Source organism: Aegilops tauschii, chromosome 3 (genome assembly GCF_002575655.3).
Source record: "Aegilops tauschii subsp. strangulata cultivar AL8/78 chromosome 3, Aet v6.0, whole genome shotgun sequence".
Lineage (NCBI taxonomy): Eukaryota > Viridiplantae > Streptophyta > Magnoliopsida > Poales > Poaceae > Aegilops > Aegilops tauschii.
This window is the reverse complement of record NC_053037.3, coordinates 541287440-541313385: the sequence shown is the minus strand read 5'-3', so window position 1 is coordinate 541313385 and position 25946 is coordinate 541287440. Positions and strand designations below refer to the sequence as shown.

The following is a 25946-nucleotide window of genomic DNA, read 5'->3' as shown; positions in this document are numbered from 1 at the left end:
GCCCTGAATTAATCAGTACTCGCCACTGATCCGTGGCGGTCGCCCGAATAGCCCAATTAGTCATAGGATAATCATCGTCTTCTCAGTCCTCGGCCTCCGCGCCCCCTTGAGCGGTCACGTTGGAGGGCGAGAGGAGGAGGAGGGGCAGCAGCAATAAAGGCGCAAGCTTTGTTTTCTCGGGGACGGACGGGGGCCCTTCCTTCCCTTTGGGCGTCGAGAGAAGCACGAGGGAGCGGTGACTGTGAGAGAGAGAGGGATAAACTGTTCCCACCACCACCACCACCACCACTGCGCCCACTCTCCAGTCTCCAGTTCCTTCCTTCCTCCGTCCCTCTCCACCCGCTCCCCACTTCGCCTCCCTCCGGTCCCTTTCTTTCTCCGCCTTTCTCCCCCTTTCGCCGTCCCGTAGAGCGGCGGCGCCGGCCGGCCTCGGATCCGCCCCGCCGCGGGGGATGATGGACTTCGACGGCGGCATTGGCGATCAGAGGTGCGTCTCCGTCCACCTCCTCCTCCGTCCGGCTTCTTGATCCTCGCCAACCACCGTACGGCGCGACGGCGCGGTCGGAGAAAAAGCGGGGTGCTTTTTTTGTTGTTGGTTGCCGCGGAGTCGCGATTTGTTTCTTCTTCGGGCTCTAATCCTGTCCTCGTCGGCTGATTGAGCCGCCCTAATTTCGCTTTCTCGGTACGGCGGTTACTTCTTGGTTGGGTGCGGCGCTGGCGCGCTGCTAGTACCGCCCTTTTCCGTCCTCATCATCCTCTTGATCTTTTCGTCCTCGTATGATGTTTGGGAAAAGACTTCCAATTCTGGGAGAGAAATAAAGGATCATGCCTTCTTTTGACGGAGGCTTTTAATTTCCTCTTTTGTGCCGTACTGCGGTTGGTTGCGGTTAGGGATGGCCGTGTGTGTGTTGGTGTTGGTCTTGTCTTTTGCTGTTAAACCCTAGCTAGCTGCTGTTCATGGCCTCCTTCCATTTCTCCTGCCTCTGTTTCGCCCATGCCAGGCTGTTTCTTGATGTGAATGCCCGAACTTTCCTAATCCTCAAAGGTTTCCTTTTTTTTACTGCGAGTTACCATTGCGCTGTTAGATTTTGTTTTTCTGCAAATTGTTTGCGCTTGATACAGCGGGCAGCGGTCTTAGGTTCCTGAACATTATGGTATCTCGGAAGAAAAGGAAAACATTGAAATGTGCCAGACTGCCAGTACACTAGTTGAGTTTTTCACCATTTATTCAGATAAACTTGGGGAATTTTACATTTTCCTGAGGGAAAACATTGAAATGTTCAAGTTGCAGTTGTTGTTCTGTAGTAAGCCTGTTCGAAGATGTGTACTCTGCATTTTACTCGTTATTTTTTGTAAAAATTTCAGCAATTGTTGAAACCTGAATGCTCATCTCTAACAATGCTCTTGGATGTGGAACTTTGTGCAGTGAGATGTGGGACTGGCAGAGTCAAGAGTTTGATTTGCAGAAGGATCTGTTACCAGGTTTGCAGCACGCTTTTTCACCATTCCTACTGTCCTAAAACTGCATCCGGTTAACTGATGAGAATTTTTCTTCTGATTTCGCAGTTCCATCTACCTCCCTGTGGGCTGAAGCAAACCACAACGAGGTTGATTCTTGGAGCCTGTTCGATGAGCAAACCCCAATTAAAGAATGTACAGACATAGATTTACCCTTCTGTGATATAGGAGGTAAAAAAATGCTCTTTCATTTACATACCATTGTTACCTCTGACCACTACCATACTGTACTAACATATCGTGGTTACCTCTGGCCACTAACATACTGTACTATCAGTGAAGGATGTCTAAGCATCTAGTGTGAAGTCACTAGTATGTTTTACTACCTGTATGTGAATTGAGCCGCTGTTTTGTTTGAAATGTTCATTGTTTATATCCGTGCCATGCGTAGTTGATTTATAACTTCCTTTTTCATGATAAAGTATCTGGAAACACGTCTTTGGTTGCATTTTTGTATGCAAGCAGAGCAGTAGATATAATATAGTCATATGGTAGTTAGCAGTTGTGGAAACTTGTTTTGTGCAGTACCCCTCAAATAAGTTTGATTTGAACCACCACTTAGAACTGTCTAGAATGCAACTGAACTAAGTATGATTTAACCTTTAACCAGAAGTCATAACAATGGATTTTACATGTAATTCCTGACCCCTTTCGCCAAAAAAAAGGAGGTGAAAGGAAATTGGCATCCTATCTAATATCACAATTTTATTGTATGCTGAGAATGCACTTCAAGTTTAGTGACCTTATGCAAGTACAATGCAGATATTATTATCAAGGACTTTGATGAAGGAAAGGAAACCTTGCAAGCTAAACGAAGACGTATGCTGCAGTTCTGTCCAGACAATGCTGAGGTACTTGCAATGGAGTTACCTATGGACTAATACCTTTTTATGTCAACAATCTGTGTCCATTTGATGTTTACATTCATTACAATGGTGATTTAACTCCATCAATATGTACTGGTTTGTATGTAGATGGACTGTTCTCTGACAGATGGGCTCTTGGAAAATCTGCAAGTGGATTTGGATTTCTCTAGTAGGTCTTTCATCATCTCTGGGAAGTACTACACTGAGTTGATTCTTGTCCATTTATCCTAATCCTAGAGCTGATTGCAGGTGACGAGCATTTGTTACAGTGTGATGGGGCACAGGAACTACCTGAACAATGGCTGGTTGATTGCTCACAAGATAGTGAGAATCGTTCGCCCCCGGAAGAAGTGTATGTTTTTTTTTTACTGAGGTCCACCTTGTGCTTGGCTTAACAGTATTTCTGTTAACTGCCATCTTTTAAGTATTTATGTTTCTCATGGTTTCTGATCCTTCTCGACAGGAAAAGTCCTAGTGCTGCTGTGGAAGTAAATATCTCTGGTTAGTAAAATGGTCCCAGTATACAAATCATCACTTGTTATCGCAATTGTAAAGCTACTGATGCTAGAACTCTTTGTTTCAGTTCTTCAGAATTCGTTGGTCGAGCTCGAGGAGCAGCCTATCATGAAAGTTGAGAAGAAACCTCAGCAAGCTAAACCTACACCTCTGAAAGGTTTGCCTACTCTACCACAGTTTGATCAAAGCACCATTAACCAACTATGTTTCACACAGTTTACTGATTGCATACTGCTGCACAATCTGTGCAAGTTCGTTGTCCGCTGCTCATACATCGTTCCCTGATTGATTCACAGCTGGAAGAAGCGTCATCAGAGCAAAGAAGCTGAAAGTGGCGTCGGTGGCCTACCCATTCGAGCTCATCAAGCCGTGCGGCTTCCATGGCGCCACCACCCTGAGGGACATAAACCAGAAGATCCTGGCGCCTCCCTCGTACAGGATCAAGCACAAGATCGACGAAGCGTCCGCGCCGTACCAGGAGGCCTCGGCCATCTCCGGGAAGCCGGTGGTCCACAAGACGAAGATCCACACCGAAGGGGGGAAGGGCAGCATCACCATCACAAGAACGAGAGGCTGACGAAGTTCGTTCATATTGCCGCCGTGCTAGCTTTAGCCGTCTAGATGATTTTTGTGGCCAAAGAAGTGTGTATGGCTGGGTTGGGTTGTTCTTTGCTGCTGCAACATTTGACCTGTGCTGGCTTTGTTAGGGTTGGTTGACTGGTAGAGCAGGCCTAGAAGTGTGTGTAGGCAGTGTGTTTGGGATGGTGCTGTTCTTTTCTTGTTCAAAGGTGGGAAAAGTTGATGTGATAATCAGGTTAATATGGACATATGTGTAGTTTGGTGAGATTAAGTTATATAATTTGCAGCACCTATATATGTACCCCAGCCTCACTGCTACTCCCTCCGTTCCAAATTACTCGTCGTGGTTTTAGTTCAAATTTAAACTAAAACCACGACGAGTAATTTGAAACGGAGGGAGTACATGTACTTATCCCTGTTGCATCCCATGCCTGAAACTCTGGAAGTCTGAACCCTGCTTGTACCACCATACCAGGCCCTACGTGGTGATGATGGTGTCCATGATCCAATCCAATGATCAGACGGACAGACAGCCGAATGATGAGATGAGCAGTGGCGTCCCTACTTTCCCCCCGTACTAAGATTAACTGACAGGATTCGCAGTAATTGGTACCGAGATCTTGTCTTGCCTGCTACGGAGATCGATCGATTCTATGATCCTCTTGCGGCACTGATGGAGGCAAATTTGACAATTTTAACCTATAATCGAAAGCAAATCACAGAATGAACTGGTTCCGAAACTATTTCACACCCTTAACCCTTTTGTGTAGCGCCCGCCATGCCGGCGCCACACCCTACGGTGCAGCGCCTAGCTCCGGGGCGTTGCACCACTGTCCACCTTGGCAGCCCACGAGCCTGCACCCAGCCGTGGAACGCCTCCGAGCTAGGCGCTGCACCTGTAATGTGCAGCGCCTAGCCGCTAGGCGTTGCACGTGTAATGTGCAGCGCCTAGCCGCTAGGCGCTGCACTGTGACTTATCCAGCCACTTGGCTGGGCCCCCCTCCCCCTCCCCCACCCCCCACCATACACTCTCCCACTCTCTCCCCGAGCTTTGCCCCCTCTCCCACTCTCCCCCCCTCTCAAATCTTCTTCCAAATCTTGCAAATTTGAAGAATTTGTCCGTGGATTTCGAAGTCAAACCCTCCCTCAAGGTAATAATCTCCGATCCCCTTGTTTTGATCGAAGTAAAGTTCTCCCATTGCTCATTTGTTGGTAGTTTGGGGAAACCCTAGTTTAGTTTGGATCTAGAGATTTGCATGGAGATGTGAGATGTTTGTTTGCCAATTTATATGATTAGGTTTTGTTAGTATGCTAGGGTTATTCTTATGGGTGTTCTTATGTTGGTGCTAGGTTTAGGTTTAGGGCTAGGGTTATGGTTAGGGTTAGGTTTAGGGTTAGGGTTATGGTTAGGGTTAGGGTTGTTGTTTTATATATATATTAGGGTTTGTATTCGGTGTTAATCCATGGATTAGTACTTATGGAAGCAATGTTACCTTGTGTTCATTGCTTATAGGGATGGGAAGAACATGTGTGTTTGTTCATCATGGGGACAAAGACGCCTTTTTGAAAGGCAATAAAGAACCGGACCCGGATGAGCTTGACATTGTGTTTGATAGTAGTCCTAGCTATGCGGAGCTCTTGCAACAAGTTAGGAAAGATTTGAATTGGATGGACCCTAGTGATATCATTGAGTTGGAGGGAAGGCATAATGTTGGTTTTGGAATGCACATCCGTTGGAAGACAATGCGTGTAAACTCGGAGCAACGTTGGGTTGCATACAAGGAGACGGTGGCCGAATCACTAGACAAGGCTCTTGAGTTATTTGCAACGAAGAAGGTTGAGTCAAGTTTGCAATTGGACTTGAACCGGAACCCCTCCCCTTTGGTTGCTAGTAGCCCCCCACCCTTGAAGCAAGATGAAATTGTAGAACCTCTTTTGACCCAAGAAGTGAGGCCAACATTGAGCCCGTGTAGAAACAACCAAGATGAATCTTTGCAAGAGGACAACGATGAGTATGCAGATGATGACAATGAAGTTGATCTCCATGACAACAATGTGGGTGATCTCGACAAATATCATTTGCAAGAGACAATGGACCATTCCATCCCTTTTTCCCGTGCATATGCATCGGACTCGGATCACCGAGTTGCCTTTCCTGACTAATGCGTTGTACTGGTGCTGGGCTACCTCATCAAAAACGGTGGGTTCCTCCAGAATCTCCTCAGCATACGCCGGCTGGCATACCTCCACGCGGGTACTTGCAAGAAACCATGTGAGATAGTTGTTGAACGCATCCGGGCAGTGCTCACGAAGCTGGGCTCGTTTTCCAGCCCTTGCTTGCTCCACACTAAGAGCGAACTGCACGACATACTTCCTGTGATGGCTGGCCCAATCCTTGATCTTCCGCTGCTTTTTCCTATCCAACCTGCAAGTTAGAAACAAGATATTAACATCATCGAAACCGTCGAGAAGCTGCTAAGTGCTCAAGGTTAATTATATCTTACGCGTGTAGCAACTTGTCCGTGTCCTCCCACTACGGCGGGTGTGACTGGAACAAACCAAACTGGCGGAACACCCGATGTGGCAGGTGAAGCTCAACCGCCCAGTTGCATATCAGTGGGCACCGCATATGCCAGAGATCCCTATCCCTAATGCACATCGGATTAAGCCTGAACTCTATAGGGTTACCAAAACTCTCTCCTTTTTCATACGGCTCCCATTCCACCTGCAAAATGGGATTGAATGCAAAATTGATATCGAGTGAAGATACAAGCATGATAATCACTTATGCAAGGCCGGTTCACCTGCTCAGGCGTGATCGCGTCCAGCTCGCTCTTGTACAACTTGTACATTATAGAGGGATCATCCGTCGTCTCATTTAACACATCCCACTTGTAAGCCCAAGTGGGGAGCCGTAGTGGGTCGTCTTTATCGTCCCAATCCCCGTACTTCACGGTCTTAGGTCGTCCAACCGGCAAACGCTCCCAGCTCCATATGGAAAGTGCGAGCAGACAACCACCAATACCTCCAGTGTGCCTACAACTGGCATCGTCCAACTGCACATAAAAAAGAACATGGTCAAATTTGCCGCAAGAGCGCATTGATAATGTATCAATGAAGTGAAAAGGAAACAACTTCATACCTGTCGATACAAGTAAGCTAGTGTCGCCGAACCCCAACTCCATTTGCTATCGAAGACGGTCAACGCCTTCAGCCACATCCATGGAGCATTCTTGCCGGTGCCATCAGCAAACATTGTCCTCGATACCACGTACCACATGTAGACACGAAAGTCTTCACCATGTCCTCATTAGCATCATCGGGGCAATGAGCGAAGTGCGATGATATCCACGTGAAAGTAGCGCCCGCTGCGACTCTTTCCTTCTTCTTATCTTCCCTTTCTGGCTCCCGAGGCTCCGGAGGAACCATACCGATAAGGGCTTGCATCTGCGCGCGCCACCCTTCAAAATCGGTGTTCATACATAAAAGATTGCCATCGATAGGAAGACCGGTGATCATAGCGATATCCTGCAGCGTCACGGTCATCTCCCCGGTCCGAAGATGGAAAGTGTGTGTCTCCGGCCTCCAATGATCAATAAGCGCGGTGAGTGCTGCAGCATTGTTGGGTGGCGTCGACCGGCGGACCAACTCAATAAAAGGGAGAAGTCCTGCCTCCCTAACATAAGGTGTGTACCGCTCATCATAGCTCATCCCTCCAAGGCTGATCCCGTGAGACCGAAGCTTCAGAGGTGCAAGCTCCTACAAACAAACAAATCATAACATTACATATGGGGCATTTGTGTTTGAACAAACATACGAAATTCATAACACCGGCCACTTTCAGTATTACCCGCTGTTGCACCGCCATAGCGTACGACCGGTGTTGATGGTCCCAGTGATCATCGAGAAGCCAAACCATCCTAACAATTTCAACAAAGCTTTCTTGTCAACACGATTATCTTTTCAATTCAAAAAAACTAAAGTAGGCCTACTACATGCAAGATCCAAAGCATATGGTGCTTCCCCCTACTTGGGCCTACTTCATACAAATAACATGTCAATCTATGTATCCAAACTATAACATGTCAATCTACTTCTCCATACAAATAACATGTCAATCTACTTCTCCATACAAAAAACATGTCAATCTATGTATCCAAACTATATAAATAACATGTCAACCTATCTATCCAAACCACATTCTAATCTAACAAAGGTTCCCCAAATCTAATATACGCAAGATTTAAACAAAAGTTGCCCAAATCTAATACATGCAAGATTCAAACAAGGGTTCCCCAAATCTTCAAAACATAATATTTTCTATGGATAGAAAGAAGGGGATCGGAGGAGAGTACCTTCTACGATGAATTGGTGAACAAATGCACGGACCAAATCGTCGGATCGGAAGGATTTGGGAGAGGGGATTGAGAGGGGGAGTGCAGATGGCCGCCGCCCTTTTTTCTGTAACTGCCAATGGGGAGGGTGGGGGAGGAGAGGGCTGGCGCGTTTGCATATAAGTCACAGTGCAGCGCCTAGCGGCTAGGCGCTGCACATTACACGTGCAACGCCTAGCGGCTAGGCGCTGCACATTACAGGTGCAGCGCCTAGCTCGGAGGCGTTGCACGGCTGGGTGCGGGCCCGTGGGCTGCCACGGTGGACAGTGGTGCAACGCCCCGGAGCTAGGCGCTGCACCGTAGGGTGTGGCGCCGGCGTGGCGGGCGCTACACAAAAGGTTTAGGGGTGTGAAATAGTTTCGGAACCAATTCATTCTGTGATTTGCTTTCGATTATAGGTCAAAAATGTCAAATTTGCCACTGATGGAGCTCTTCACCATCATCAGCAGCAGCAGTATGTGGTACCCTAGCGGTAGCACGGAGGAGGCTGATGAGCATGTGCAGCCTCGTACGGTCCGAAGTCCAGAAGAGAAGTTGATGCTGCCCTAGTGGTGATGATGGTGGTGTCCTTGGCTCATCCACCGATCCACGGGCCCTGGATCGGAGGAGGATTAAATCCCGCGGCCTCTGTCCTGTGATGGCCATTTACTCTGATCCGTGCGTGAGTACGATGCATGGGTGGGTGGATGTGGATCTATGCTCTGCTCAGGTCCTATTTGGGCCATACACAGGGATCGATCTCATTCTCACCTCATCGCATGGAAATCATGTAGGAGTACGTACGATCTCTCACAAGCTCTCGACAATTCAACTCCTGCACGGGCGCGGCAGGGCGGGGACAGCAGCCGACCAGCGCGGTGACCACCCGGTTCCGTGAGCTTCCAACGGACGGACATGCGCTGCATCATCGATCGGCGGTGGACGCATCGCGATCTTGGTCGAGTGCGTACGCGCTACGCACCGAGCAGCAGCACGTCCATGTTGGCGCTTGTGCGGGAACTCGATCGAGGCCGGACGTACAGCAAAATCCGTAAACCCCACCCACAGCGGAACATAAGAGCATCTGCAGCTGGATATGTCCAATATGACCCTCAAATACGAGTTGCATCTGGACATCTCATACTAAATTCTTAAATCTATACAAAGACATGCAAACGAAATAAACCTACGTACTACGTTGATCACCTAGCTACTCCTCGTCGGAGATGCCAACGATCTCCGTGCCCAGCTCCGGCAGCATGGACGGCAGCTGTAGCTCCGGCTCTTTCGGCGCCTCCAGCTGCTTCGCTCCGGCCTCCTCCTCCTCTATCTCTGTGTCGAGTTCGGCGAAGAGCGCGTCGGACGCCGCCTGCTCCTGCCGGAGGAACGCCCGGTTGGCCTCCACATAGGTCTCATCTTGGATGGACTCCAAGATGGCCTGCTGCTCTGCCATCTCCTCCAATTGGGCGGCGGCGGCGAACTCCGCCTCCGCCTGCTCCATGTTGAAGCCAGGCAGCTCTTGCTCCGGTAGTTTCGGCTTCGGCTGCTCCGCCTCCTCCACCTCCATCGGAGCCAGCTCCTCTCTCTCCTCTTCCTCTTCCTCCAGCTCCGGCGAGTCCGGAGGCAACCCGGCAGCGATGCGGGCGGCGCGCGGCTTGTATCGCCCGGATCTCCTGCTGGATCTCGTACCGACACTCCGGCATGAGCATTGCGTAGTAGGTGATCTTCCTCCGGACGATGGCGGAGCGCCGGAGCATGGGCAGAGCGACGGAGGGGGAGAGGGAGGAGGTGGATGGACTCGTACTGGCGGCGCGAAGAGGGGGGAGGTGGATGGGCTAGAGTTGCGGGACGCCGGCTGGGTTAAATAAGCGGATTTGGTCTTGGGCGGCGAGCCAGAGCGGCGCCACGCGGCACTCACACCGCGGCGACGGAGGAGGCATCCGTCGAACCGCTGGGTTTTCGGGCGAGTCCGCGTGGGACCCCTTCGTCAGTCCTACGTGGCGGATGCGACCGGGCACCCCCATATCCACCCCATATTTGGGCTGGATATGAAGGGTGTCGGTCAGTCCAGACGTTTGAGGCCTGTTTAAGGAGCCCGTCTGGGTCAAAAAATCGTGACCCCGCGGCCTGCCCGGGTGTATGAGGCGGGTTTGAGACGCCCGGATGTAGATGCTCTAAGCACCTGTTTTTGTTGCCGTTTCCGCATTGTATTCGCCCTGTGTTTGTTTTCGATAGTAATCTATTTTCCGCATTTCTGTATTCATTTTTGCTTTTGTAAAAAAAAATTGATAGCGTCTAGTTCCGCTCGTTTCCGCTCTGGTTTCATCCCTCGGTACACTAGAAGATACCCCGCGCGTTGCGGCGGGAATTTGTAAACAGCGGCTATAATGCGCATGGAAAATCTTAAGCGGAAGCAATCTCTAAAACATAATATAATTATAGAGAATATTCATGTTCAGGATCACAAACATTAGAACCTCAAAATGCATGTCTTATTATTTTCTACTGACCACCGGTGAAGTATATACAGAACATAATATAATTTTCCAAGCGAGTAACTACCAACTACCTAAGCATAAGATGCTACACCAACCACAAGGATGTAAGGTACTATCATAGTGATACTCCACGGGTATAATAATGCAAGATTGTTATGTAACTCAGCGCTCTCCCTTTAAGCCCCGCATTAAAACCATTAAGGTACGTGTGAAGGCCGGTCAACCAGCTATGCCACATGGCGCAAGCTGGTTGGCCGTGGTGAGAAAGTTTTTACAAACCATTAAGCTACGCGTGAAGGACGGCCAACCAGCTATGCCACGTGGCGCAAGCTAGTTGGCCGCGGTGAGAAAGCTTTTGCAAACCATTAAGCTACACATGAAGGGCAGCCAACCAGCTATGCCACGTGGCGCAAGCTGGTTGGCCACGTAAGAAATCTTTTGCAATTTTTTTAGATGAAGGCATGGATCATTTTTTAAATGTATTTTTTTAGATGAAGATGAGGACCTCTGGTATTTTTTTAAATGGTTGATTATGCAAAGTGGCACTCGCTGGTAGGTTGTTGTGGTATTTTTTTTTCTTTTTTCTTGTTTACATTTTTTTAGATGAAGGTGAGGATATTTTTTTTGACATGTTTTTTAGAAGGAGGCGAGGACTCGAGGACTCTATGTATTTTCTTTAAATGGAAACGTGGACACAGCTTCCTCTTAAGCGACGCCACATGATGGCGCCTCAATCACTAGTAAACTTGAAGAAGATGTAACCTCTGCAATAAGATGTTACTGGTCATTATGAGAACTAATGTGGTGATTTAAGACGGCTATGAAGAGAGGCAAAAGTATTTACATTAATCCTGTCACAATACCTAAGGCATATAAAATGCTCGGACAGATTTTGCCATTGAACTAATGGTGTCACTTAAAATTAAGATTACAGTTTTGTCGAAAAATATCAAACATATATAATCTGGATTACACATCTGTAGGTGCACAAATGACTGAAGGTGCTCCAGTGTAGAAACGGCTGGCAAGCAGCATACTATGGCAGAAAAAAATCAATCCAATATTAGTGTATAACATTAACAACCAATCATCATACAAAAAGAGTTAGTGCATAGTTACCTCGTTGCAAAAAAAGGTATAGATACCAATCCAGCATTGCTAGCTGCAAGTCACTTAGGAAGATATAAAGATAATCCCCCCCTTTTTTTTAGAATCACCGGGGGAGGAGTCCCTCCACCTGAATATATTGCTCAAAGTGGCCATAATGCTAGGAGAGTGATCCAGTTTATAAAGAAAACCGGATCGAAAACCTTAACAAATTGACCCCGTTTATGAGGAAAACCAAGCCAAAAACCAGACAAGTAACAAGTGTTATAAGGAAAGGAGAGGAACATGACGCCCAACATAAGGCAAGACCTAGCTAGCATACTAACAGGACCAGGTAGATGAGGGGTGCGTCGAGGGATCACAATACCAAGACTCTATAAACAGCCTAACGCACCGCACCGGCGTGCGTATCAAACCCCACGGCACAACAGAGGAGCATCCACAATCAACGAGTGCCAAAGCTTAACACGAACCTTGTGCCAAAACTAACACGAACCTTGACTGAGCGCTCTGTCACGGAAGTTCAAGACGATTAGCAAGTCGGGGAGGCGTCATTGCGTCATCATTGAGCAAAGGTGAACCAAGACGAGACCAAGAGCCCGAGGCTCGCCTCAACAGAACAGGGTCATGAGCATGCATAGTAGCAGGCCGGAGACCACACGTAGGACAGTCGAAGAGAAACACCTGAAGAAGAACACACCACCCTCAGTCCTGAGCAGGCCGCACCACCACCACCAAACGCACCACACACCACCACACACAGCAACAGAAGCCGTTGTTTGGGTCTCCAAGACGACGCCTCCAAGGAGGTAGTGTTGTCGAGCACACAACACCGTCATCCGATCCGGCAAGCCCGATCTTGGGTTTTCACTCGGAGACCACAAACAAAGAACTGTAGGTGATGTAGCTCCACGATGGCACCTCCTACGAGAAAAACGACGTCCGTAGACGCTGCTGCCGCCGGCATCAACAGAGCCGATGCAGGGTTCTCACCCGGAGTTTGAGCACATCCCTACAGCAAGACGGCAGCCGACCACCACTGCCGTCGAACCCTCCAACGATGAAGAAGCACGACGAACCGCCTCAGCCAGCCGCACCTCGCGGAGACCACCGACGTCCAAACTCAGCACTCGACGCCAGATCCATCAATGGCCGGCCGGACGCAGAGCCACCGGACGCAACGTGAGCCACCGTGCCCCACCAAGCACCATGCAGGCAAGGAGCAGAGGGGCGATGCCCGAGGCCAAGAACCACCATGGTTCCGGGCTACAGTCATACATCAGGCACGCCGACGCGCCCCACGCGCGCCACCGCACGCCTGCGGGAGGCCAGATCCGAAGCGCCCGCAATGCAGACTGAAGGCGGGGGGATCGAACCTTGCTGTTGCAGCACCTCCACCGCCCACCACCCCTCCTCCACGCAGCCACCCCCACCTACAGCACACAGCCTAGCTTCCAGCAGCGAGCCGCCACCACCCTCCTCTGCCCCAAGCCGGACGACCATGGGCCGATCCAATCGGATTCAGCCAGTCCAGCGAAACACATCACCACCAAGCCTCAAGATCCACCCCCAACGCGAACCGCGGCTGGCCCAGAACCATCAGGAGGCGAGGCCATGGGCAGGACGCCGCCGCGCGACCCAAGGTGGACCACCGGAGCACGGAGGCCGGCACCGCGGCCCCGAGGCCGAGCAGAGCTCCGGGCGCCCTCACCTCGCGCAGGGCGACCCAGATCCGCGCTCAGCGCCGACCACCGAGCGGCATCCGTCGCGTGACGCTGCTACCGACGCCCACCGTCCGCCTGAGCAGAGGCCGCCGCCTCGGATCCGCGAGAACGCCAGCCGTGAGAGCCCCGCCGCCACCATCCCTGGAGTACGCGCGGCTTAGCCCGCGTCCCCTCCGGCGGCGGCGAAGCAGGGGATGGGGTGGGGGGAGGTCCGCCGGCGGCGCGGGTAGGCGACTCGGGGGAGCCTAGGGACAAATTGTCAATCCTTCACTAGCAGATCTCAAGCCTTCGCTAGCAGATAAGAGAACAAAAATAGAAGCGTCGGGTAATCTCCTTGAAAATCCATGGAAGCATTTCATGAACAAAAATAGAATGATGGCATGCATCCAATATACTCCCTCTGTAAACTAATATAAGAACGTTTAGATCACTATTTTAGTGATGTAAACACTTTTATATTAGTTTACGGAGGAAGTACTTGATTAAAAAATCACTATGTTTTCCATTGCATAAAAATACATGAGCACATGAGTAGAAGGTAAGAGAACCTGACACTCTTTCAGTGCAATACCAGTCCATAAACTATTGGGCATACCCGAGCACTGGCCGGGGCACTCGCGCTCGGCATCACCCACCCACGCGTAGGCGTACCCGGCGTCGGCGTTCGCGCCGAGAAGCGGTGGAGGCCGTGGCGAGCACTGCAGAAGCGCTCGACGACCATGTACTGGTCCGGAATCACCACCAGGATGGCGCCTTTCTTGGGAGTGTACCGGACGTGAGTCGGAAGATCACGACCAGTGCCAGCTGATTTGCGAGTAGTAGTGCTCATCGGAGATCTGACCGGCCAGAAGGGTGCGGGTTGTCGCGTTCGAGTGGACGGTGCCACTCGACGTGGTGTTCGACTGCGGATGTGAACAAACCAGGGGCATACACATTCAAGTATTATGGCAGCAGTGTGCGGGACTCCAACGTCTATGGACCCATGGCCGGCGGCGGCACAGTATGAGAGGGGGGTAGAGATATATATATGGGAGAATCAGTTGGGATTTTTGTAGGGAACCCTTGGAGATTTATTCCTTCAGGAAGACGAAGGAACCTAGTCGTCGGAGTATTAAACTGTTCTCATTAGTCAAAGCAATTTCCTTATTCATGTCCTGTGTACATAGTTAGCAGTTTTCTATATTAATGGCTATATCTGTGAAACCAACGCATCCAAGTTTTGATTACTCCCTCCGTCTAGGTGTGTAAGTCACCTTACGAAAATCAGGTTTTCCCAAAACTTTTAGGCGCCGTTCATTAATTTTCCGTCTCGATTCCCTCCCGGTCTTGTTCGCCAGCGAGCTTTGCCTCCTATGCCTCATTATCTTCCAGCGAAAACTCATTTTCTCCTGTTTTTTTCTCAGGTAATGGCCAATGCATGCAACACGTCTATGCGTTGATTAGGCAATAAATTAAAGCGGCTTTGCATGCTAGAAGTACGTGGGCCTGCGTGGGTAGCTAAAACATCATCCTCTTAATTGCTACGATTAAATGCTACGTTTAGAAGAAAGAAATCTGCAGTTTGATTGGAAGGAGAACCAGTCCAAATTTTCTTCTCTTCCAATCAGCTTGCACCTAGGTCGCGATGCACCTTCTAATGTGACTTACACACCTAGACGGAGGGAGTATCGTTTATTATGCATGGCAAGCAAGGGACGCATGGACGCTTGCGTTCAGTTTTTTGCTAATTATCTATTGCACTCATGCTCGCGATAGTTAAGGTGAAATAGACGAGGAAAATCAGGAGGAATTGCTGACATGGCTAGATGATGATGTGGACGGGCTGCATGTTGACAGAATAGGAGAAGTAGGGAGCAACTTTTTAAGAATGGTAGATATATGTTGAGGCCTTGTGCAGGAACTCGATCGAGGCCCGACGTAGCGTGGCAATGTAGGAGTATATACCAACAAAATCCGTAAACCCCACAACGGAATGTAAGCGTACGTGACACCGATCGACCAGAGGGCACAGGCTGGCCGGCTGCCAAGGCGAGCTAGGAGGAAATCGCCAAAACTCGAAGGCCCCATCGACCCGATGATTCCGCCTCGATCACGGGCCAGACGACGACGACGACGACGAGACGACGGTGGCCACGGGCGCGTCGCGGTCGGTCGCTCCCGGGCCTGCGGAGAAGACTGTGCCAGACGCGTCCTCCCCTGCGCATCGTCGCCGTCGCCATCGCCACGGCCATGCCACCACCTACGGGCTACGGCGCGCGCCCCCGCCTCCTTCCTTGCCTTCCAGGTTCAGGTTCACCACGCAGTATACAGTGTATACTACCATCCGTCGTGGGAGTTGAGACGGTGCCATCATCGGACCATCGTCCCATCGTCTCGCCTGGTTTTCCTCCCGCTGTCTGCGTGCGGGCCACGCGCGTAGCCATACAGTGCTGGACAGACGGGCAATGCTGCGGATAGGTCAGTCAGACGTAGCTGCCTTAGTGGTTGCAGTAGCGGACGTGGACGTACGACGGGGAGGGGGTTCATTACCCAGCCGAATACACGGCTGGCTGCGTACGTACGCACGCACGCTCGCTACACTACAGCGGAGTAGAGATACAATCAATGGCTTCGGTTCCTGTCGCGGACCCCGGCCAACCAACCAACCAACGCGCGTCCTCTACGTACATACGTTCGCTACAGCATATTATACACATGCAGGCCAAAACCGGGTTGGGTTAGGTGCGCAGGGCTTCAGTTCAGCAATGTTCAGTCAGTGCCTACTGCAAATCAACAGCAATGTTCAGTGTCTACAGCATCATGCTAACAGTGTACAGAAAATAGATACTAGGCAGTACGCACGGCACTTCCAGGTGCGCGCTCATCAACCCAGAATGGCGATGCAGTTCCATCTTGGCAAATAAATAGGAGGCGAGGTTCATCTTGGCCGACGCGACCACAATTACTTCGAGGTGCATGTAGCACCAACTCTCATGCATGCCTGGGCGACAGTAAACAAAGTGAGCCCGCTCCTGTTGCCGTGGTACGTACCAGGTTCCGTTGCTTGCACGCATCGCGTACGTCCGTGCCGTGCGCGCACTGTTCCAGTACTTCTGTTTCTTCAAAGTTTGAAAACCCACTGTTCAAGCGGCAGGCGCTGCTATATTTTCTCTACTACAACGTACCGTCACATTCACCAGCAATCTGCAAGTACGTACCCATTTTCGAAATAGTTTTCCTGACCTCCAGCTATCCCGTCGTCAAAATTTAGATCACAAGTGGGCAGACTTGCAAGTACAGGATTTCGAAATAGTTTTCTTGACCTCCAGCGATTCCGTTGTCAAATTTTAGTACATCAAGTGGGCAAATTACTCCACTGCCCAATAGCATGGTGGAAGCCAGGCGCCCGTAGTAAGTCAGACTTAGCGTGGCACCCAGCGTAATTTAGCTCCCATCCGCGCGCCTTTGCGGTAATTGCGTTCCAGGGTTTAAAAACCCCGCGAGACCCGCTCCAGTCCACGGCGTCTCCCGTCCTCCCCACTCGCGCGCAACCGCAGCCCGCCTCTCTGTCCTCTCAACCACCGCAGTCACCACCCCCCGACGCGAACGAGACGCCGTGCCGCCGATCGAGGCCTGCCGATGGACCGGCGGCCGGAGCTGCGGCGCGCCATGACGCTCAAGGAGCAGCTCTCCACGCCCGCCGAACCGGCCATCCGCGACTTCCTCAGGATCCCGGACGACGACGACGACGAGGAAAGGCCGTGCACGCTCATGGACGCCATCGACCGGGACGTTCGAGGCGAGGGCGGGGCCGGCGGTGCGATCAACTGGAGGCCGCTGCGCCACCGGCTCTGGCTCCGCCGCGCCGCGGGGGCGTGGCACGCGGCGGGGTCGGAGACCAAGCCTAGCGCTGCGGCGAGCCGTGCCGCCCCGAGAAGCAGCGGCAAGAGCAACTACACGTCCGGTGAGGCGTCCGCCGCCTTCTCCCGCGCGCCGTCGCTTCGCGCCGTGGTCGACGACGAGGGCGGCAGCGACGTCGAAGAGGAGGCGGAGGACAATGATTTGCCGCCGCCGGCCGCGGCGTCGACGTCCCTCATGACGCTGATGGAGCAGGCCGACGGCCACTGGGACGAAGCGGGCGAGGACGGCGGCGCGTCCCGGTGCGGCTCGGTCGAGGACAACGACGAGGACGGTCGCGGCGAGCGCCACGAAGAGGAAGAAGAGGAGGAGCTGCAGGTGTGCTGCGTGTGCATGGTGCGGCACAAGGGCGCGGCCTTCATCCCGTGCGGCCACACCTTCTGCCGCCTCTGCTCCCGCGAGCTCCGGCACACCCGCGGCAACTGCCCGCTCTGCAACGTCTTCATCCAGGACATCCTCCACATCTTCTGAACTGGATCCTCTGCCATGCATAGTTGCATGTCGCCGATGTTCAGTCATGGGTTAATTTGTTTGGAATAAGAAACAATGTTGGGAATGGATGTAAATTTTGAAACGGTTTTTCTTCGAACACAGTACGGGTAAGCGCTCATGTAAACACGCATACACTCAATCCTATAAACGCACACGCGCACACCCTACCTCTCTGAGCACATCCGAGAGACCGAATCGGCATACCATCATGAGATTTTACTAAATCACCGTAAGCGCCTCGTAGTCGACGAAGACGTCTCCTCCCGCTAAAATTTTGGAAAAGTTGTGACTGATTGACAGAGAGCGTATGGTGTCATTGTTCTTGTTCGGACGCGCATTAATTCGCATGCGAAAAACCAACATCAATCAGTGCGGCTTTGGACCGTTCGATCCACTCCGGTTTGTTTATGGCTGGGTAGGAGCAACTGCACGCTTGTGATCCGTAGTTTAATTTGCCTTGTCTGTCTGGAAGACTTCCTTGGATTGTTATGTTCATAACAGTGTGTTCATGTCAGTGTCAGTTGCGATCATGATAAGTCGATGGCTAGCTCACTGCAGCTACAATTTTTTCCAAGGAGATATGACCAAGCATCTTGCGCGCTTCTGTTCTGATGGGGTCTTCTTGTGTGTGTCTGTTCTTTTGTTGAGAAAGACGTCTTGTGTATTTGACCATGCTGCAAGTGACCGTGAAGGAGGGTGGATGTATATCGTGCATGTGTGCACTGTAGAAGCCCCTGTTAAAAAAACAATATTTATCCTTGGAAGACACCATAACAACGAAACTACTTATATCAAAAGAATCTATTTGAAAGGGGGAAAGTTGGTATTGGCAATGGGAATCAAAAGAGAAGAAACGAAGGGAGCACCGAGCCTCCTCAGAGCTCAGAGCATATGGGCCGTCCGATCTCGTTCCTGATGCGTTTTCGGCCGTTGGATCGCGCCCACGGTTGACCTCGTCCGTCGGATAAAAACTGAGACCGTTGCAATAAACCGTGTCAGCCCCGGTCGTGCCACCGCGCGTAGATAGCCTGCCCCGCCGGGGGCATTTTCTTCATTTCGCGCACTGGGGGTATAAAAGGGCTGCTCCCATGGAGACAACCCTGGCCGGCTCCTCTCCCGCTCGCTCCGCCTCCTCCTCCCCACCCGCGCCCCTCTCCTCCTTCCACGCCGCTGCCCGGCCCCCTCCCCTCACGGCCTCCTCCTTCCACCCCTCGCGCCGCCTCCTCCTCCCGCACCTGCGCCTCCCTCTCCTCCTTCCCCGCCGCCGCCCGGCCTCCTCCCCTCACGACCTCTTCCTTCCACCCCTCCGATCTGGCGCCGCCCAAACCCTAACGTCCCGCCCCGGCCCCGGCTACCGCGGCTCTGGTGGACTCCGGCCGCTCCTCTTCGTCTCCTCCCTCGACCCCATGCGTGGCTCCGCTTCCCGCTGGCCATGAGGTACAGCCTTGCACGGGCGCATCGGACTGGCCTCCTCCTTTTCCGGTGAGTTCATCGTCCCATCCTCCTCCTCTCTGATCTGCTCTAGCCCTCAGCCTCTCCTATCTTTCAGAATCTTATAAGCAGTCAATTGATTTTCGCCATCCCATCTTTTGCAGCGTACAGGTAGCACTGAAGACAATTGTAGTGGTTCATAGGCTTCTGCAAATGGGCGTATTCTGGAAGAACTTCTTAATTTTACACAAAGGGGGCATATTCTGCAGATCTCAAACTTCAAGGATGACTCCAGTCCAGTCGGTTAGTATCTCTTCATTTGGTATGAAATACCGTGGCCTGCTTATTATCCTTTGATTTTCCTATGTACTAAGATTGAGTGTTGTCCAACTTAGGACTGTTATGCATGGGTTCGCACATATGGTCAGTTTTTAGAGAAAAGATTGGAATGCTTTAGGATCCTGAAATATGATGTTAAACCTGAGCATTTATCCAAACAAGGTTAAGGTCCTGAAAAGGTCTATGCATCACATCTCTTTTGACACTAGAGTTTAGTAGTTTTGAATACCACACATATTAAATTTGAGTACAAATTCTCGCTCCTTAATCACTGGTTCAGCTAATGCTATTTTTTCATAAGGGACACATTCTCGCTCCTTAATCACTGGTTCAACTAATGCTACAAATCTGAGCGGTGTTGGTTTGTTTTGATTGATCCTTGCTTATTTATTTATCTTAGGGATTAGATAGCCCACATGGTTGGTTAGGAAGATAATTGAGGTTCTATGCCTAACGTGTTTATGGTTCCGTTAATCAAAATGATCTTATGTTGGTTTATCTGGTGTGATGGTATTGTTTTATCCAAGGAATTAATTCTATACGCTTTGTGAGAAAATGTTCAATCCACCTTTCCTTTTTGTATCTTTTTTTCAGTTCTTAGTTACATGGAAGTGGTTATTTCCTGTCCTTTGTGGTTATTATTGGTGTTTCCTGGTTCAGAGCACCTCCACGACGGCACCCAACAGTCTCGGAGCCAAGGTGAGATCCCCCTCTCCTCCTGCCCCTGAGATCCCTCCTATGTTTCATGGATTGTATAATGTGGTTTTTGTAACTGATGGTCTTTGTTTTATATAGGTGATAAGAGCAGGGATGGACTCATTAGCATCAGCCATGTGAAGATGATTGGAAAGTCTACTGGAGTAATCCTTCTTCATGGTATATAGTACTAATATTTAGCCTAAAAGCTTTGGATATATTTAAGAAAAAAATATATGGTGTTTTATTATGCATAAAGACATTAATTTTGTGATTTTTGAATATGTGGGTTGTAAATAGATATTCTGGTATCTTGTTTCACTGCACTCTGTTGATACTCTATTATAGGTGATTAGTAGACATGCTTGCTGATATAGGCATGTTGCATTACTACACAGACAATGTAAATTTCATGCCATCTATGCTGGACGATTGTGCTTGGTGTCAGCCTGCTGTCCTTTGCAAAGGTATCTCGGCTTCTTCCATGTCATTCATATGCAGCTCATGTTCTTTTGCATTTCTAGAGTCCTGTGTATCTTTGCTGCGTCAAGCGTAATTATAGAAGGCACTATCATTTGAGCATTGTATTATTTCATTTTGAAATTACTGTACGTAAAATATCCGTTTGGAGGATAATTCTGTGTCAAGCGTAACTCAGTCGATGCACTTGGAGCACGGATACATGTCATTTTGTGAAAAAATTGTTGGGGAACGCAGTATTTCAAAAAATTTACCTACGATCATGCAAGATCTATCTAGGAGATGCATAGCAACGAGCGCGAGACTGTGTCCACATACCCTCGTAGATCGAAAGCGGAAGCGTTTAGTAACGCGGTTGATGTAGTCGAACGTCTTTGTGATCCAACCGATCCAAGTACCGAACGTACAACACCTCCGCGTTCAGCACACGTTCAGCTCGCTGACGTGCCTCGAACTCTTGATCCAGTTGAGGCCGAGGGAGAGTTCCGTCAGCACGACGGTGTGGTGACGGTGATGATGAAGTTACCGGCGCAGGGCTTCGCCTAAGCACTACGACGATATGACCGAGGTGTGTAACTATGGAGGGGGGCACCGCACACGGCTAAAAGATCAACTTCTGTGTTCTAGGGTGCCCCCTCCCCACGTATATAAAGGAGGGAGGAGGGGAGGGCCGGCCGTCCCCTAGTGAAGGAAATATGCCCTAGAGGCAATAATAAAGTTATTATTTATTTCCTCATATCATGATAAATGTTTATTATTCATGCCAGAATTGTATTAACCGGAAACATAATACTTGTGTGAATACATAGACAAACAGAGTGTCACTAGTATGCCTCTACTTGACTAGCTCGTTGATCAAAGATGGTTATGTTTCCTAGCCATAGACATGAGTTGTCATTTGATTAACGGGATCACATCATTAGGAGAATGATGTGATTGACTTGACCCATTCCGTTAGCTTAGCACTTGATCGTTTAGTATTCTGCTATTGCTTTCTTCATGACTTATACATGTTCCTATGACTATGAGATTATGCAACTCCCGTTTACGGGAGGAACACTTTGTGTGCTACCAAACATCACAACGTAACTGGGTGATTATAAAGGTGCTCTACAGGTGTCTCCAAAGGTACTTGTTGGGTTCACGTATTTTGAGATTAGGATTTGTCACTCCGATTGTCGGAGAGGTATCTCTGGGCCCACTCGGTAATGCACATCACTATAAGCCTTGCAAGCATTGTAACAAATGAGTTAGTTGCGGGACGATGTATTACGGAACGAGTAAAGAGAATTGCCAGTAACGAGATTGAACTAGGTATTGAGATACCGACGATCGAATCTCGGGCAAGTAACATACCGATGACAAAGGGAACAACGTATGTTGTTATGCGGTTTGACCGATAAAGATCTTCGTAGAATATGTAGGAGGCAATATGAGCATCCAGGTTCCGATATTGGTTATTGACCAGAGACGTGTCTCAGTCATGTCTACATAGTTCTCGAACCCGTAGGGTCCGCACGCTTAAAGTTAGACGACGATCGGTATTATGAGTTTTGTGTTTTGATGTACCGAAGGTAGTTTGGAGTCCCGGATATGATCACGGACATGACGAGGAGTCTCGAAATGGTCGAGATGTAAAGATCGATATATTGGACGACTATGTTCGGACACCGGAATGGTTTCGGGGAGTTTCGGACATATACCGGAGTACCGGGGGGTTACCGGAACCCCCCGGGGAGTTTAATGGGCCAAGATGGGCCTTAGTGGAGAAGAGGAGGGGCGGCTAGGGCTGGCCGCGCCCCCCTCCCCCTCTAGTCTGAATTGGACAAGGGGGGGGGGCGCCCCCTTTCCTTCCCCCTCTCTCCTCCCCTTCCTTTCCCCCTCCTACTCCAACTAGGAAAAGAGGGAGTCCTACTCCCGATGGGAGTAGGACCCCTCCCTGGCACGCCCTCCTCCTGGCCGGCCGCCTCCTCCCCCTAGTCCTTTATATATGGGGGCAGGGGGCACCTCTAGACACACAAGTTGATCTGTTGATCTATTCCAGCCGTGTGCAGTGCCCCTCTCCACCATATTCCACCTCGGTCATATCGTAGCGGTGCTTAGGCGAAGCCCTGCGTCGGTAGCAACATCATCACCGTGACCACGCCATCGTGCTGACGGAACTCTCCCGTGAAGCTCTGCTGGATCGGAGTTCGCGGGACGTCATCGAGCTGAACATGTGCTGAACTCGGAGGTGCCGTACGTTCGGTACTTGGATCGGTCGGATCGTGAAGACGTACGACTACATCAACCGCGTTGTGCTAACGCTTCTGCTTTCGGTCTACGAGGGTACGTGGACAACACTCTCCCCTCTCGTTGCTATGCATCACCATGATCCTGTGTGTGCGTAGGATTTTTTTTGAAATTACTACGTTCCCCAACAGTGGCACCCGAACCTGGTTTTATGCGTAGATGTTATATGCACGAGTAGAACACAAGTGAGTTGTGGGCGATACAAGTCATACTGCTTACCAGCATGTCATACTTTGGTTCGGCGGTATTGTTGGATGAAGCGGCCCGGACCGACGTTACGCGTACGCTTACGCGAGACTAGTTCTACCGACGTGCTTTGCACATAGGTGGCTGGCGGGTGTCAGTTTCTCCAACTTTAGTTGAACCGAGTGTGGCTACGCCCGGTCCTTGAGAAGGTTAAAACATCACTAACTTGACGAACTATCGTTGTGGTTTTGATGCGTAGGTAAGAACGGTTCTTGCTCAGCCCGTAGCAGCCACGTAAAACTTGCAACAACAAAGTAGAAGACGTCTAACTTGTTTTTGCAGGGCATGTTGTGATGTGATATGGTCAAAGGCATGATGCTATATTTTATTGCATGAGATGATCATGTTTTGTAACCGAGTTATCGGCAACTGGCAGGAGCCATATGGTTGTCGCTTTATTGTATGCAATGCAATCGCCCTGTAATTGCTTTACTTTATCACTAAGCGGTAGCGATAGTCGTAGAAGCAATAGTTGGCGAGACGACAACGATGCTACGATGGAGATCAAGGTGTCGCGCCGGTGACGATGGTGATCATGACGGTGCTTCGGAGATGGAGATCACAAGCACAAGATGATGATGGCCATATCATATCACTTATATTGATTGCATGTGATGTTTATCTTTTATGCATCTTATTTTGCTTAGATCGACGGTAGCATTATAAGATGATCTCTCACTAAATTTCAAGGTATAAGTGTTCTCCCTGAGTATGCACCGTTGCGAAAGTTCTTCATGCTGAGACACCACGTGATGATCGGGTGTGATAAGCTCTACGTTCAAATACAACAGGTGCAAAACAGTTGCACACGCGGAATACTCAGGTTAAACTTGACGAGCCTAGCATATGCAGATATGGCCTCGGAACACTGAGACCGAAAGGTCGAGTGTGAATCATATAGTAGATATGATCAACATAGTGATGTTCACCATTGAAACTACTCCATCTCACGTGATGATTGTACATGGTTTAGTTGATTTGGATCACGTGATCACTTAGATGATTAGAGGGATGTCTATCTAAGTGGGAGTTCTTAAGTAATATGATTAATTGAACTTAAATTTATCATGAACTTAGTACCTGATAGTATCTTGCTTGTCTATGTTGTTGTAGATAGATGGCCCGTGCTGTTGTTCCGTTGAATTTTAATGCGTTCCTTGAGAAAGCAAAGTTGAAATATGATGGTAGCAATTACACGGACTGGGTCCGTAACTTGAGGATTATCCTCATTGCTGCACAGAAGAATTACGTCCTGGAAGCACCGCTAGGTGCCAGACCTGCTGCAGGAGCAACACCAGATGTTATGAACATCTGGCAGAGCAAAGCTGATGACTACTCGATAGTTCAGTGTGCCATGCTTTACGGCTTAGAAGCGGGACTTCAACGACGTTTTGAACGTCATGGAGCATATGAGATGTTCCAGGAGTTGAAGTTAATATTTCAAGCAAATGCCCGGATTGAGAGATATGAAGTCTCCAATAAGTTCTACAGCTGCAAGATGGAAGAGATGAACTATAACATGCAAGGGATGAATAAGACAATTCCCGAGATCTGAAGGCAAGACTTTTGTTGCTAAATTTGGAACCTTTCTAGAGAAGGAGTTTCTCTCGAAAGAAGTGAGTGGGAGGAAAGTAGAACTTGATGAGGTAACTGTACCTACTCCCTTATTGGAAAGTAGTTCATCACAGAAACCGGTTCCTGTGGCACCTACACCAATTAGTGAGGAAGCTGATGATATTGATCATGAAACTTCAGATCAAGTTACTACTGAACCTCGTAGGTCAAGCAGAGTAAGATCCACACCAGAGTGGTACGGTAATCCTATTCTGGAGGTCATGTTACTTGACTAAGGTGAACCTACAAACTATGAAGAAGCGATGGTGAGCCCAGATTCCGCAAAATGGCTTGAGGCCATGAAATCTGAGATGGGATCCATGTATGAGAACAAAGTGTGGACTTTGGTTGACTTGCCCGTTGATCGGCAAGCCATAGAAAATAAATGGATCTTCAAGAGGAAGACGGACGCTGATAGTAGTGTTACTTTGGTTGACTTGCCCGTTGATCGGCTATGCTCCCCGGCAATGGCGCCAGAAAATAGTCTTGATAACCCACAAGTATAGGGGATCGCAACAGTTTTCGAGGGTAGAGTATTCAACCCAAATTTATTGATTCGACACAAGGGGAGTCAAAGAATATTCTCAAGTATTAGCAGTTGAGTTGTCAATTCAACCACACCTGGATAACTTAGTATCTGCAGCAAAGTATTTAGTAGCAAAGTAATATGGAAGTAACGGTAACGGTAGCAAAAGTAATATTTTTGGGTTTTGTAGTGATTGTAACAGTAGCAACGGAAAAGTAAATAAGCAAAGAACAATATATGAAAAGCTCGTAGGCATTGGATCGGTGATGGAGAATTATGCCGGATGCAGTTCATCATGTAACAATCATAACATACGGTGACACAGAACTAGCTCCAATTCATCAATGTAATGTAGGCATGTATTCCGAATATAGTCATACGTGCTTATGGAAAAGAACTTGCATGACATCTTTTGTCCTACCCTCCCGTGGCAGCGGGGTCCTAATGGAAACCAAGGGATATTAAGGCCTCCTTTTAATAGAGTACCGGACCAAAGCATTAACACATAGTGAATACATGAAATCCTCAAACTATGGTCATCATTGGGAGTGGTCCCGATTATTGTCACTTCGGGGTTGCCGGATCATAATACATAGTAGGTGACTATAGACTTGCAAGATAGGATCAAGAACTCACATATATTCATGAAAACATAATAGGTTCAGATCTGAAATCATAGCACTCGGGCCCTAGTGACAAGCATTAAGCATAGCAAAGTCATAGCAACATCAATCTCAGAACATAGTGGATAC

At 49.4% G+C, this 25946-nt stretch overlaps 2 protein-coding genes across 2 annotated transcripts; both read left to right on the top strand.

The window, feature by feature from the left end:
- Positions 1 to 3772, top strand: LOC109736961 (protein XRI1). Its single transcript, XM_020296176.4, has 9 exons — positions 1 to 487; positions 1427 to 1482; positions 1567 to 1689; positions 2281 to 2369; positions 2493 to 2553; positions 2634 to 2736; positions 2848 to 2885; positions 2968 to 3057; positions 3197 to 3772. Exons 1-9 carry the CDS (start codon positions 453 to 455, stop codon positions 3475 to 3477), a joined length of 876 nt encoding a protein of 291 aa, XP_020151765.1. The 5' UTR covers positions 1 to 452; the 3' UTR covers positions 3478 to 3772.
- Positions 3773 to 16660: 12888 nt separating this feature from the next.
- LOC109736968 (uncharacterized) lies at positions 16661 to 17667 on the top strand. The gene has a single exon (XM_020296184.4). It carries the CDS (start codon positions 16800 to 16802, stop codon positions 17547 to 17549), a length of 750 nt encoding a protein of 249 aa, XP_020151773.4. The 5' UTR covers positions 16661 to 16799; the 3' UTR covers positions 17550 to 17667.
- The last annotated feature ends 8279 nt before the right edge of the window (positions 17668 to 25946 follow it).

Bases quoted from the DNA above. Each gene is read 5' to 3' on its own strand.
- LOC109736961 (XM_020296176.4), top strand. From the start codon at position 453: ATGATGGACTTCGACGGCGGCATTGGCGATCAGAG. The intron at 2,370-2,492 runs GTACTTGCAATG...GTTTGTATGTAG, and splicing joins TCTGTCCAGACAATGCTGAG to ATGGACTGTTCTCTGACAGA. The intron at 2,554-2,633 runs GTAGGTCTTTCA...AGCTGATTGCAG, and splicing joins AGTGGATTTGGATTTCTCTA to GTGACGAGCATTTGTTACAG.
- LOC109736968 (XM_020296184.4), top strand. From the start codon at position 16,800: ATGGACCGGCGGCCGGAGCTGCGGCGCGCCATGACGCTCAAGGAGCAG.